General features: G+C 41.0%; 1 protein-coding gene across 1 annotated transcript; it reads right to left on the bottom strand.

The window, feature by feature from the left end:
• Positions 1–5,284: 5,284 nt before the first annotated feature.
• Positions 5,285–15,117, bottom strand: LOC127535933 (uncharacterized). The gene is made up of 4 exons (XM_051954968.1): positions 9,081–15,117; positions 8,893–8,994; positions 7,311–8,109; positions 5,285–6,418 (listed from the first exon to the last, which is right to left on the bottom strand). The coding sequence occupies exons 3-4, from the start codon at positions 7,568–7,570 to the stop codon at positions 5,494–5,496; spliced, it is 1,185 nt and encodes a 394-aa protein (XP_051810928.1). The 5' UTR covers positions 7,571–8,109; positions 8,893–8,994; positions 9,081–15,117; the 3' UTR covers positions 5,285–5,493.
• Between the last annotated feature and the right edge of the window lie 277 nt (positions 15,118–15,394).

The raw sequence follows: 15,394 nt of genomic DNA, 5'->3' as shown, positions 1-15,394 counted from the left end.
ACACATGACTGTATGTGTGATGGGGTCAGGATGGACTGATTTAGGGGGAACGATGTGAGAATAACGGACTGATTTCATGTTGAAATTCACCAGTGTAGCTAGCTGAGGTGGTGATGGCAGCATAGTATGGTAGGCTCCCGACAAAAAAGTCTAAAATCTGCCCGATAAAACTCAAATTTACTGGTAGACACGATTCTCTGAGTTGAAAAACGGTGGGCGATCAAAAATGCCTCAGAAAGGAAAGAAAAACATGGTACAAAGTAAAGTACAGGTTGAAGAAGAAGACGGTCGACTGTCGCAAGCGAGCAGCAATATGGAGGACGACATGGAGCCGCCGGTCACTGGCACGATGCAGAGCCGTGACAACAATTTGAGCGTGATTCTGAAAGAGCTGCGAGAATTTAGAAAGGATTCTAGTCAGCAACTAAATGCCACAAGAGAAGACAAATAAGATCTATGAAAGAATGGAGGAGGCGGAGGAGCGCATTGGTGACGCGGAGTGTTGTGTTCAGTCTAATGTAGTTGCTACTTTCACCGCTAGATGGCGCTTTCACATAGCCAGACATATTGATTCTAGATTGCAGAGTAGAAGAAGAAATCCAGGAAGTTGACATGCTGCTATGTTACGTTATAAAGAACTAAGTGTTGGAGTTACCAAGATTGCTGAATTAAACAGCTTCAACTACAACTGCTGCCCTCCGTCCTTACATGCACCAACGCTACAATTTGGTGACGACTGAACCTGCGTGGTTACTACTACATTATGGCTGGAAACGTGCCTCCACCTCCGATGTTTTTGCCGTGCCTATGGGGTCGCCGCTTTACTCTCCGTACAGATCATCAAGCATTAACAACACTTCTCAGCACAAAGGGAATTGGCCGTGCTGGTATGCGTGTTGCTCGCTGGTCAGCACGCCTGCTTTGTTTTGATTATGATGTCATCTACAGAGCTGGCTCCCAGAACTACACAGCTGACTGTCTGTCACACCTTCCATTACCTGCACCCTCATGGTGCTTTCCCATATACGCGTTTTGGTCCGCTTAAAGCGGATTGAAGTCCACAACACCAGCAAGTACGGTTCGTTTGGGCTGGTGTGAAAGCAGACCAGATGTTTTTGGTGCGGACTAAAGAACCGGACCGAGACCACCTTCGAGAGGTGGTCTCGGTCCGGTTCTATGTGAACTCCAGTTCGGTTCGCTCCTGGTGAGAACACAAACCTGTCTCCATTCGGACTGGCTTGATGGCGCAGCAGACTTTTTGGTCTTCGGGAGCTTCCGTAGCTACCTGCACAGGGAATTTTGGGAGGCGCAAACTCGCGCTAGATGAACCACATTCTCCACACGAGTTTGACCGGGAGCCTGCGTTCACGATGAACAGGGACAGACTTGGTCTAAAGAGGAGGTACAGTGCCTCATAGAAATATGGGCAGATGAGCACATTATTGCTCAACTGTTGAGCACCCACAAAAATGCTGAAATTTTCGGAATTTTTAGTAAACAGATGAGAGTGCGCGGTTTTCAGCGGTCAGTTGAACAGTGCCGCATCAAAACAAAATAAACACGCTCCACTTAAAACATCCCCCGCTTTATATATAGTGCCCCTAAGTGCAAGAAATAATAATATATACTGGACGATACACCTACAAAATGATACATCTTCACTACAATAAAAACAATCAGGTCAAGGTCATACACCAAAGAAGGCAGATCTACCTTATGCAAAGGTGGCATTGGTGCAATATGCATGAAATCCTTCAGGTAGTTTCTGACATATGCTCCAGAAGCAGAATCAAAAAATATTTGAAGTGCCTCACAATGACCTTGAAAATAAGGTCAAGGTCATGCACCCGAAAAAGCACATCTACATTACCAACAGGCTAAGTGTGCGCAATATGAAGGAAAACCTTCAACTGGTTTCTCAGATATGCTCCGGAAACCAAAAAATATTTGAAGTGCCTCACTATGACCTTGAAAATGAGGTCAAGGTCATGCACCCCAAAAGGCACATCTAGACTATATAGAGATGGCCTGGGTGCAATATGAATGAAATCCCTCAAGTACACACGTGGACAAAATTGTTGGTACCCCTCAGTTAAAGAAGGAAAAACCCACAATTCTCACTGAAATCCCTTGAAACTCACAAAAGTAACAATAAATAAAAATGTATTGAAAATTAAATAATCAAAATCAGCCATCACTTTTGAATTGTTGATTAACATAATTATTAAAAAAAAAAACTAATGAAATAGGGCTGGACAAAAATGATGGTACCCATAACTTAATATTTTGTTGCACAACCTTTTGAGGCAATCACTGCAATTAAACGATTTCTGTATTTGTCAATGAGCGTTCTGCAGCTGTCAACAGGTATTTTGGCCCACTCCTCATGAGCAAACAGCTCCAGTTGTCTCAGGTTTGATGGGTGTCTTCTCCAAATGGCATGTTTCAGCTCCTTCCACATATGTTCAATGGGATTCAGATCTGGGCTCATAGAAGGCCACTTTAGAATAGTCCAACGCTTTTCTCTCAGCCATTCTTGGGTGTTTTTGGCTGTGTGTTTTGGATCGTTGTCCTGTTGGAAGACCCATGACCTGCGACTGAGACCAAGCTTTCTGACACTAGGCAGCACATTTCTCTCCAGAATGCCTTGATAGTCTTCAGATTTCATCGTACCTTGCACACTTTCAAGACACCCTGTGCCAGATGCAGCAAAGCAGCCCCAAAACATTACTGAGCCTCCTCCATGTTTCACCGTAGGGACAGTGTTCTTTTCTTCGTATGCTTGGTTTTTGAGTCTATGAACATAGAGTTGATGTGCCTTACCAAAAAGCTCCAGTTTGGTCTCATCTGTCCAAAGGACATTCTCCCAGAAGCTTTGTGGCTTGTCAACATGCATTTTTGCAAATTCCAGTCTCGCTTTTTTATGAGTTTTTTTCAGCAGTGGTGTCCTCCTTGGTCGTCTCCCATGAAGTCCACTTTGGCTCAAACAACGACGAATGGTGCGATCTGACACTGATGTACCTTGGCCTTGGAGTTCACCTTTAATTTCTTTGGAGGTTGCTCTGGGCTCTTTGGATACAATTCCAACGATCCGTCTCTTCAATTTGTCATCAATTTTCCTCTTGCGGCCACGTCCAGGGAGGTTGGCTACTGTCCCGTGGGTCTTGAACTTCTGAATAATATGAGCCACTGTTGTCACAGGAACTTCAAGCTGTTTAGAGATGGTCTTATAGCCTTTACCTTTAAGATGTTTGTCTATAATTTTTTTTCGGATGTCCTGGGACAATTCTCTCCTTCGCTTTCTGTTGTCCATGTTCAGTGTGGTACACACCTTTTCACCAAACAGCAGGGTGACTACTTGTCTCCCTTTAAATAGGCAGACTGACTGATTATGAGTTTGGAAACACCTGTGATGTCAATTAAATGACACACCTGAGGTAATCATGTCACTCTGGTCAAATAGTTTTCAATCTTTTATAGAGGTACCATCATTTTTGTCCAGGCCTGTTTCATTAGTTTGTTTTTTTAAATAATTATGTTAATCAACAATTCAAAAGTAATGGCTGATTTTGATTATTTGATTTTCAATAAATTTTTATTTATTGTTACTTTTGTGAGTTTCAAGTGATTTCAGTGAGAATTGTGAGTTTTTCCTTCTTTAACTGAGGGGTACCAACAATTTTGTCCACGTGTGTAGTTTCTGAGATATGCTCCGGAAACGAAATGTGGACGTATGTACGTACGGATGGACATACGGACGGGCGTGCCCACGCCAATATCCTCCTCCATGCCTACGGCCGGCGGGGATAAAAACTTCGACGGCAATATATCAAAGTTCGAGACGCTCTGAAAAAAACAGGCAGCACTTCAACAGCGAGAGAAAGGTTCGAGTGGTACGACGCATTGGACAAAATCCTTGGCACAAAACCTGATGTGGATGCTGTGGACATAGTGGAGTCACATGAAAACACGATGGAGGCTCCCCCAGATGTTAACACCGAGACCGAAGCTAATGTTCCTGGGCCATCTGCATCACAAGATGGTAAGAAGTTGAACATTTTTGTTTTTAAAAAGTTAAGTGAAAATGTTAACAATTATAGTTATTGTGCTCCACTCTATTACAGAAGAGGAGGCAGATACTAGCTTGGATAGTAGCGTCTCATCAGCTCAGGAGAGTGAACCCACTTCAGCCAGTGTGAGACTTGAGATACCTGGGGCCAATTCAAGAAAAAGAAAAGCAAAGACCAGAGGATGTGATGACAACTTCACCAAATACATGGTAGAGAGTAACAAAGTTTTGGAGGAAATGAGAGAGGCAGAGACCAGGCAGCTCGAACAGGAGCAGGCTCTACAGGAGAAGATGCTCAATGCTCCACAGGAAGCGGATGAAAGAAGATTCAATGCCCTGATGACCCTGCTGCAGTCTCAGCAAGAGGCCTCTAATCAGCTCATTGCACATCTTTTTTCACAGCTTATAAATAAGGTGCCCACTCAGGCTCCTGCTTCTTCTTCATCCTGTTCTGGTGTTACATCTCATCAGAGCTCCCCTCATCTTCCACACAGCACCCACCATCAGCTGCCACCTTCTGAAGCCGCACCATATCACAACACAAATCCAGAATATTACAACCTTTAAGACTTATATGTAGCATGTAGTTTTAGAGGTCTGTTACAAGTTGTTTTTGCTAGACCTGATTGTTATGCCATGCATAATTGCACATTTATACAGTATTTTTTTAAAAAAATCAGGACTTTTACCTGTTTACAAAATAAAAACACTGTTTACTCAAAATGCATGCTTTGCATAGAGCACAAGATGCCAAGTTGTTCATGGTTGTACGTTTGTCTATGCAGCACTTTACTGTGGATAAATGCTATTTTTTAAATTGTTGACATTGACAAAGCAAGCAAATAAAGGTTCTTGCACATTTAAATGTTTTTTATTTATGGGACTTGAATCACATGGATGGGAGATATTTGCTAAAACCTAAAAACATTTTTATTAAGACAATCTGACAATATATTTGGGAATTCAGAAAGGGCATAAACTTTAACATTTGTAGTATCAAAAATATGAATTGACCACACAAATACAAAAGTGCAATTTATTAACTTTGAATCAGTTGAATCATGAAAAAGTATAAAATTTTCTCATTTGTTAAAAAAAAAAGTTTTCATATCTTCAACATGTTGCCATCAACAATCAGCTGAAAGAATTCATTAATCAATCAAATGGACAAAAACAGTGAAAAGTTTGAGGAAGTTTCAAATCTCAGTGAGATTCGAAACATCCTCTAACATTTCACTTTTTTGTCCAGTTGATTGATTAATAAATTCTTACAATGAAGGCACAAAAATGAAAAAATGACTTGTCTTTTTACCATGTTGAAAAATATCTACACAGGGCATTTTGAATGTCTGATTGTTGCTGATTATCACCACCTCTCCCCTCTGGAACAGCTTCAATCTCTTCCTCGGCCTCAGTCTCTTCTTTCAGTCCTCATGATGTACTTCAAGAAAGTTGTGTAAAACACAACACGCCAAGACAATCTGACTGACAAATGTAATGTGGGCATCGCAAACCTTTAGCAGGCAACACCAGCGTCCTTTAAGGCGCCCAAACGCACGCTCAACTGTCATGCGAGACTGACTCAGCTTGAAGTTGATCTGTTCTGGTGTGACTCCTGCTCCCTCTGGGTAAGGTTTCATGAGCCATGGGAGTAGTGGATATGCAGAGTCCCCCAGCAGAACCAGTGGCACATCAACACCCTCAAATCTTTCCGTCCAGTCTGGGAGTAAAGTTCCATTCATGCCTCTTTGGTACAAAGAAGAGAGTGCAAATACACGAGCATCATGTATTTTACCTGAACGACCCACATTAATATCCCAAAACCTCATGCGGTGGTCGACTACAGCCTGAATAATAATAGAGTACTCTCCTTTCCGGTTGTAGTAGGAGACAGGGTCATCTGTTGGGGCACGTATTTTGATATGCGTGCCATCGATAGCACCTGCCACTTGAGGGAAACGCCATTTGTCTCTAAACCCTTGCACAATAACTTTCAGTTCTGGTGCAGTGGGTTGCCTAATGTACTTTGGTTTTAGGATAAAGTTGATAGCAGTCACCACCTCTTGAGTAATAAGGCAACAAGTGGAAAGTCCAATACCAAATAAATGTGAAATAGACCTATATTCAAGGTTGGTGGCCAGCCTCCAAATACATATTCCTATTCGAAGTTCAACGGGCACAGCCCGTCTGTATTTGGTGTTTTGACGGGTCAACCAGGGACGAAGCATGTTGCATAGATTGTTGAAAGTACCTCTTCCCATCCTGAAGTTCGCACTCCACTCTACATCTGTCCAGTTGTTATTCACATACTGCCACCAGATCCCAGGTCTTTGATAGGTCCACACACTCCTATGAAAGCAGAAAAAAATAATTAATGACTCATTTGGTCTGTTGTGACGGCCCTCTGCTGGTGCTAGTTGGCCTCTACTAATGTTCATGTGTGTTAAGGTGGACTGGAGGAGGCGCTGGTGGCGTTCTGGGGACCTGGCAATACTTCCGGCCCGGCCTCGTTAAAAGCCGGCTTCCGCTGTGTTTCAGTGTGCGGCGGCAGGAGAGCGGCAAGGACGTGTTGGTTCTCTCCGTCGGCTCCGGGTTGGTGGCTTTCTCCGTCGGCTCCTGGATGGAGTCGACTGCCCGGGTTGCTTTCCATCCTTCGCCACACAAACGCCATGCTACGCCGTTTTTCTTTATTTAGATTATGTTTTCATGTTGTATTCTTTTGTGCTAGTTTTTGCATCCAACGATACACACACACCTGATGCAGGTTATCTCACTGATTACATCCAACATGCATTTCAGCTTACCTTTCTCTACACTTCACTTACACTGACGACATGCAGATATTTGTTTTCTTTAAAAGTTTAATTATATTTTAAATAAATAATTTAAAACTATGTCGTGTCCTTCCCCCTGTTATTTGTTGCAGTCTGTGAGCCAGGGTCGTAACACTGTATCCGTAGGTATAGTGACACAAGATCACAAGAAACTAAACATTTTAGTAAAGTGTAACTACAAATGTACATGTATTTGTAGGTACAGTGACAAAATTATGTGTCAGTTTGTCACTGTTGAATAGTCTGCTTTATTTTTGATAGTAGACTATTCAAAATATTTACTATTTAACATTAATACTATTGTGAATGATTTCTGTTTCTCCAGTTTTTTGGCCTTTGTTGTCACGAGTTGAGTAGGCCAACGTTTACCACAGTAACCCGATATGATAAGTGAAACAAAAGCTTACCGAAGAGATTTGCGAAAATGTCTCCGAAACACGAGTTGGTTCAGGTTGTGGAGCATCGCCCGCTTTCTCCGATAACGTCTTGCAATGCATCTTCTCTGTGCCAAAAACGACTGTGTAATGTTCTCGTACTGAATGCGAGCTTCATGCTGGAACAACAGCAGTATTTGTGCTTGCTGCATAAAGCAATGATACGAATATATGGCAACAAGAACGAACAGGAGAGCATAGTTCATTGTTTTTACGAATAAACCTCGATTCATGGAATAAACACAGCCTGTTGTTTTTGTAACGCTTTAGGGCTAGGCGGTTGACTACGGCTACATTAGCTGCAACAGAAGACTGTTCTTTAAGGAGCCCAGGGTGTGAATGATGCACCAGAGTCAATATTTGCGTTTAGATATATGTATTAGAAGGTTGATTCTTTTAAACAGACATGAGACAAAAGGGGGAAAAAAACACACAATAAATAACCAAAAACAAACCAATGTAAGTACAAAGTGTGCCCAAAATAATTTAACATAAATAGTCCATTGCCATCTACTTTGTAAACACAATGCAAAGTCCACAGCAACAACGATCCACGAGTATCCAGAATTCGATCTGAGGTTCCATCCAAGAGTTTGGTGGGAAAAAGAAAACTGATAGTCCTACCAGAATGGGTTCTAGCTCGCCATGGGTTGAGGATTTGGGGGGAGTTACAGTGATGAATGTCCAGAGTCCATATGAAGGATGGTGTTTGAAAGTTTCACAGATGATGGAATGACGTAGAGGTGACTCAGTCTCTCTAAAAAAACCTGACCTATAAGAAGGTCAATAGATCATGTAAGTATTTAATTCATCAGTCAAAATATCCAAGTTACTAAAAAAAATGTAACCAACTTAAAGTAGGATCTTAACTGTTTTTTTTAACTTAAGTTATTGTTTGAAATAACTAAAAACGACCAAAATAAGTCAAATGAAAATAATCAATTTGATTAATAGAATAATCAATCCATAAATAAATCATAAAAGTAATTCACATCGCTAAAGTATTTTAGTAATATTGAAAAGGTAATATTAACAAAAGCAAATCTTAAAGCTAAAGCTAAATGCTAAAGCTGAAGCTAAGTACTAAGGCTACAGCTAAAGCTAATTGCTAAAGCGAAGTTCAAAACTTCAGCTACATACCAACTGTTAGCTGAGACTACAGCCGAATCATCAGCTGGATTAAAGTTGGCTCAATGTTGGGTCAGACAGAGTGTACACTTTAAATCAATAGTTAACAGTATATTCATGACAAGTACTTCAAAATACCCAAGCAGAGTAAAAGAGTACATATCATCCATGAATAACGTGCTTAACATATTCTTAACTTCACAGTATTCAAGGTGGTTCAAGTATTGCGCAATTATCAAAGAGAGTAGCTACGTCGGGTTCAATTTATTCAACGCTACCAAAGCTAATAGTACTTTTAGCAGCGGTCAGGAAAGTGCTAAAAAACCGCACCAACCATAAAAAACACCCAAAATAAACGGATGTATCTATCAATCAATATAACATCTACAATTCGGCTGGGGTAAATCATCATTATGTCATCTTTTACCTTCAGGATGGAATGTTTGTAGCGTAGCGTCTGAAGCGGCTAAGCGGTCTCAACGTGTGTGTTTGTAAGGGGAGTTTTGCATGTGTTTCGAGGCTCCCGATTCTGTTTTAAAACATTGCTTACATGAGTAACCACACGACGATCTGTTGCATATACCACAAATGTGGAGTTAAATTCAGACAACTCACCGATTGTTGAGGTCTAAAGTAATGTTTTCGAGGAGAAAACAGCAGTTGTTTGCAACGCAATGAGACAAGCCACAACGCCACAGCCACAGCGGAGACAGAGGAGGAGGAAGTGAACTCCGTGACTCCTGATATATAGGGTGTCAGGTGTTTGGGGGACACAGGAAGGGGACCCGCAAAAATAAAAGTCACCAGGTATATTAAATGCGGGTTACATTTTCTTCCGGGATTTTTCCCTCTTCACATGCTGTGCCAATCAGCGTTCACCCACGTCATCTAAAACACCTTATTTTTGTGAACAGCGCCGCCTAACGACTGGGGGGGAGATATAACATTCATTGTAGTTGGTTCAACTGCGAAAACACTGGTGTGAATGCGAACCGAACCAGTTGAAATTAGCAACACTGTAACAACTTTTGGGTCCAAATGAACCACTCTAACGGACTAACAGGTGTGAAAGCACCCTCAGACTCCATTCAAGATGCAGAACCAGAGATGGTAGCACAGATCACAGCTACACTGAGCTCCCTCCCTGTAGCAGACTTTGACTCCCCCTGTTCCTCTTGCCCTGAACTGTCTGCCTTGAAGTCACAAATACAGAATGGCTGGCCTCCTACCATCAAACAAGTGAGTAATGTCCTTGCTCCATACTACAAAATCAGACATGAACTCTCAGTTAAAGATAACTACATCCTCAGAGGCTCACATCTCATTGCTCCACTCTCCTTACGACACACACTGATCACACTTGCATATGAGAGTCACCAAGGGATTGTACACACGAAGCTTACGTGACCTCTACTGGTGGCCAAAAATTGATTCACAAGTTCAATCCTGCATTGCTGTGTGTGTTCCCTGTCAGTCAAATGATAAAACTGCCTGCACTCATCCTGCCCCTCTTCAACCCATCCCACTGCCTGATGGGCCATGGAAGAAACTTGGTCTTGACATTGTTGGACCTTTTGACACCACTACCCCTGCCTGTAGGTATGCTATTACACTGACTGACTATTACTCTAAATGGCCTGAGCTGTCATTTTCGCATGCTGCCTCGACTGATGATGTCATTCAGTTCCTGACGTCTCTCTTTAGTCACCATGGCAACCCAGAGAGCATTATTTCATATAATGGACCACAGTTCACCTCAGCTGCTTTTGCCTCCTTCTTGCACAACTGAGGGATAACCCACAGCAGAACATCTGTTTATCATCCTGCTGCAAACATTGCTATTGAAAGATTCCACCGTGCACTCAGGAGTTGCATCCAAACTGCAATCCAACAGTCGCAACCATGGAAAGATGCTGTGTGTACCGTGCAACACTACATGCCACAACCTTCACTTCACCATATGAACTCCTGTATGGCAGAAAAATGCGAACCAAACTGGACATTCTTCCCCTTCCACCTGCCATGTCTCCATTAGATGACTCTGCTCGTGATACAGTCTTGAAACGTCAAGAGAAGATGAAGCATTATGCTGATGCAAAACGGGGTGCACGCAAACGTTCCTTTCAACCTGGTGAAAAAGTGAGGATAAAGAAGCCATTTCATGTTCCTAAAGCACACTCAAGATTCACATTCCCCATGACTGTGACAGAGAAAGTAAGTCCCAACTCCTTCTTGCTGAGTGACGGAAAGACATGGAATGCTTCTCGCCTTGCCCATGTTCCCTCTGTGACAGGACAAGATTTCAACATGGCTGGACTTTCACACACACCTGTCAATCAAACTCCATCTCACAAACAACGTGTTAAGGTCAAGCCCAAATGGCACAAGGACTATGTTATGCCGTAACTTGCAATTTATAATTGCTGAAAATTCAGTGGTAACTTTATTTTACAGTTTGAGTTAACAAAGTGAGAAAAACTAGTTACACTTTTAGTATTACTAGTCATGTGTTGTATTACATTGAAGAACACCTCTAATATGCTGTCTATAAGTTTAACTTACCTTATGTAACAGTTTCATGTTAACTGTATGTGTTGATTCTCCAACAAGGCTCTACAATATTTAAGTTAGTAAGAACAGCTAAAAAGAAATTTTGTTACTGCTGAAAGATTCAGAAATTCTAATTTGTGCTTTTCTAGTTACTCTTATGGAGAATGTATCCTTTTACAGAGAGAGGAGATGTTGTGTTCAGTCTAATGTAGTTGCTACTTTCACCCCTAGATGGCGCTTTCACATAGCCAGACGTATTGATTCTAGATTGCGGAGTAGAAGAAGAAATCCAGGAAGTTGACATGCTGCTATGTTACATTATAAAGAACTAAGTGTTGGAGTTACCAAGATTGCTGAATTAAACAGCTTCAACTACAACTGCTGCCTTCCGTCCTTACATGCACCAACGCTACATGGAGGAGTGCATCCAGTCCGCGGAGGATGTTTTGTCAGAGCTGGTGAAGCTCCATAAGCAAACGGCGGCCAAGCTGACAGACCTGAAGGGGCGCACACGGCGTGAAAATATCAGAATACATGGAGTAATGGAAGGAGCTGAAAACGACTCGTCATCGGTGATAGCATTTGTGGAGGACTTATTAATGAATGGACTGGAACTCCCTTCCACCACGGTGCTTAATATCGAGCACAGACACAGGGCGCTTGCATCGATACCTCCAAAAGATGTGCCTCCAAGATCACTCGTGGTCAAATTCTCCAGCTTCAGGATGAAGGAGGACATTATCAGGAGAGCTTGGGAGAAGAGGGGTTTTGATTTCAAAGGTAAAAGAGTGCAACTAGACCACGATTATACACCGGAGTTGCTGAGGAAACGGAGGGAATATGCGGAGGCAAAAGCTGTGCTGAAGGAAAAAAATATAAAGTTCCAAACTCCCTACCCGGCAAGAATGAGAGTGTTCTACCAGGATGGCACAGTGGTCTATGGATCTGCACAGGAGGCCACGGAGAACATGGAAGAGAGAGGCTTCCCGGTGACGGTTCTGAAAAAGCCAATTTCCCTGTTGGACCAAATCAGCCAGATGTCTCGGCGAACCAGCCGAAAACGAGGAAACACGGAAAACGTAAACACAGCGCGAAGCTACAAGGAGTGGCTACAGGCATTCCGGCGACAGGACACTGATAAGTAACTGAGGTTTCCCCTTGATAGAATCATGTCAAGTTACTTTGAAACATGTTTTTCTTCAGTACTGTACATATTTTGCTAAAGGCTTTTGTTTCTGTTTTTTTTTTTTTTCCCCAACGTGACAATTGTTTTATTCATAGACAAAGTTATGGGCATGTAGACGTTAAAACTATTGTCAGGACACCCTCTACTGGACTTGATGGACATGTGCGTCAGCTTTGAGGTTGGAGAGGGGCCTCTTTTGAGACAAAGAGGCCTTCCCTCTAGACTCTCACTCCACCAGAGTCATAAGGCCATATTACAGGCCTTACATTTGGAAGTCAAGACTGTTCTTTTTTATTTCATGGCCATTCGTTCCATTATGTTATTAAGGTTCGAGGCATTTAAAATGAAGAAAACACTGTGTATATCGCTTTGTACCTCTATGCCCTTGTTAATCAGTTGTGATTAATTAATTTCAAAGCCTCTAATTAGATAGATTTATTTTTTAAATTGTGTCCTACCACTAATATTTATCTTACTTGGTTATGTCATCTTTGCTTCTGGACCTCTGATGTTATGTAATGTTAGCTGGAAATCAATAATTTGCGAATGTCTATTTAACTTGTAAAGTCTCTTGATCTATTTATTTTAAGCTAATAACATTTCTCTGGTACTTCGCAGCCCTATTTTCCAAGATGACACTCCTCTGACTCTCTGACCTGCTGCCTGGATGCTGGACGTGACCCTTACAAACATATATCAAAACATATCAGAAATCCTACACGGACAAAAATTTAAAACATTTTATTTTGATGTTACAAGATCACCACAATCTTCAAATTTAGAATTACATTCGAAAAATTAACAATCTAAAGTAAAAGAAAATTTAATTAAATAGCCTGCTGATTATTTATTTTCCAAAGTTACAGGGAGCTGCAACAGAGGGATGAAAGAGCCGCATGCGGCTCCGGAGCTTTGGGTTGCCGACCCCTGGTTTAGGTAATCCTATTAAAAGAAGCAAAATTTTGGCAAATTAAAGCGAGAGAAAGTAGAAATAGCTCTTCTCCAGGAAACTCACCTGACAGAATTAGAACACACAAAATTTAAAAGATTTGGGTTTAACGAGTTTTCATCTTCTTTTAACCAGGGACCTAGGAGAGGTGTATCTGTTCTAATTACCAGTAAGTTAAATTTTGAGTGCACTTATGAAAAGAAAGATACTGATGGGAGATTTGTACTTATTCGGGGACACCTGGATGGGGTTTTTAGTCACCATTTTAAATGTTTATGCCCACCAGGATCAGACTGGAGATTTTATAAACATATATTTGAACTGATTATTTCCGAGGCACAGGGTATAATTATCTGTTGTGGCGACTTCAACATTAGACTGAATTCATCGCTGGACACCACTAGACCTTGCTATTCAGGGGAAACAAAAATTACAAGAAATGTAAAATTAATGATGGCAGAGTTGGGTCTCATAGACGTATGGAGAGAATTGAATCCAACAAAGAAAGATTTTACTTTTTTCTCTCATCCACACTCTATATATTCAAGGCTCGATTACTTTATCATGTTTCAAAAGGATGTGGGTAGAGTTCATAGTTGCAGTACTGGATGCATGGATCTTTCAAACCACTGCCCAGTTTATATTGTTATACAATTAGATTCTGACAAGAAGAGAACAATCTGGAGACTAAACACTGGGATTCTAAACAAAATGAGGGATCAAATAAGAACAGATATTAAAATTATCTTGAAGAAAATGATAACGGGGAGGTGTCCACGCCAATTCTATGGGATGCATTAAAAGCTGTTCTAAGGGGGAGGATAATTGGCGATAGCTCCAACTTGAAAAAGCAAAACAAGGAAAACTTGGATAGGCTGCAAATAAAACCTAAAAAATTAGAAAATATCCATAAAAAGGCTCAAAATCAAAGAATAAAAATTGAAATGGACAAGAAGAAAATGAATTAAATGAAATCTATTCGAACGATATAAAAAGAAAGCTTATTTTTCTAAAACAGAGACATTACGAAGCTGGAGGGAGATCAGCTAAATTATTGGCTTATAAATTAAAGAAACAAGAAGCAGACAGAATAATACATAAAGTAAAGGACCCTAAAACAAATTCCATATGTCATAAATTAACAGAAATACAACAGTCATTTGAAACATATTACAAAAGTTTACATACACAGCCAAAAATAGACAAAATAAAAATGGGTATTTTTCTTGACCTTATAAAGCTACCTGAAATGAGAGGTGACCAAAATAAGAATTTGATCCAAGAAATATCAGATGAAGAAATTAAGACAGCAATTTCAAATTTGAAACCTAACAAGACAGTAGGACCAGACGGTTTTCCGTCTGAGTGGTACAAGGAGATGAAGGACCTCTTAATCCCAGTATTGAGAAGGACTTTCAATCATGTTCTCGGAGCTGGTGAGACACCGCCCTCATGGAAGGAAGCTGTGATCTCTTTAATACCAAAAGAAGGAAAAGATAGACTCGACTGTGGGAGCAATCGACCAATAAGTGTATTGAACCAAGATTACAAGATATTCATGCATATTTTAGCAAAAACACTGGAAAATATTCTTCCCCAAATTATAAGCCTAGGTTTCATCAAGCAAAGACAAACCCAGGATAATATTTGAAGAACATTACATGTAATTGACTATATCATAGGAAATAACACCCAGGCCGTACTTTTGAGCCTAGATGCCGAAAAGGCTTTCGATCTTGTAAATTGGGAGTTTCTGTAGAGAGTGCTACAAAAATATGGATTCCATCAGACCTTTACTAGGACCATACAGGCACTGTATAAAAATCCAAAGGCAACAATAAAAATAAATGGCTCCATTTCAAACTCATTTGATCTTGAAAGAGGAACAAGACAGGGTTGTCCCATGAGTCCATTACTTTTTGCAGTATTTATAGAAGCCTTAACCATTAAGCTTCCGTCAATTTTCGCCTAAAATTTCTACTGAAGATGTACGGAAAGTAAATTGAATGCTGTTCTTGAACTGTTTGGAGTACAGGCATGGTTGGGGTCTCCTTTGAAAGCTGACAACCTGAATTTTCACCCAGTGCAGTCAGAATTATTCTAGGTGCTACTGGCACAGAATACTTTATGTTAGAACACACTGAATTAGGATCAATTTCATTCTCGCCGACATTTTTTCCCTAATAAAACACCTGAAAATAAGTGTGGCAGCACTGTGACAGCTTGAAAACACAAAAGGCAACA

Source organism: Acanthochromis polyacanthus, chromosome 10 (genome assembly GCF_021347895.1).
Source record: "Acanthochromis polyacanthus isolate Apoly-LR-REF ecotype Palm Island chromosome 10, KAUST_Apoly_ChrSc, whole genome shotgun sequence".
In the NCBI taxonomy this organism is placed as follows: Eukaryota; Metazoa; Chordata; class Actinopteri; family Pomacentridae; genus Acanthochromis; species Acanthochromis polyacanthus.
This window is presented reverse-complemented; position numbering and strand designations above follow the sequence as displayed.

What these genes read in the sequence shown, in the direction of transcription:
- LOC127535933 (XM_051954968.1), bottom strand. Translation starts at nt 7,570, where the DNA reads ATGAATCGAGGTTTATTCGTAAAAACAATGAACTATGCTCTCCTGTTC. An exon ending in CATTTTCGCAAATCTCTTCG is followed by an intron (nt 6,419 to 7,310) that starts GTAAGCTTTTGT and finishes CTGCTTTCATAG; the next exon opens with GAGTGTGTGGACCTATCAAA.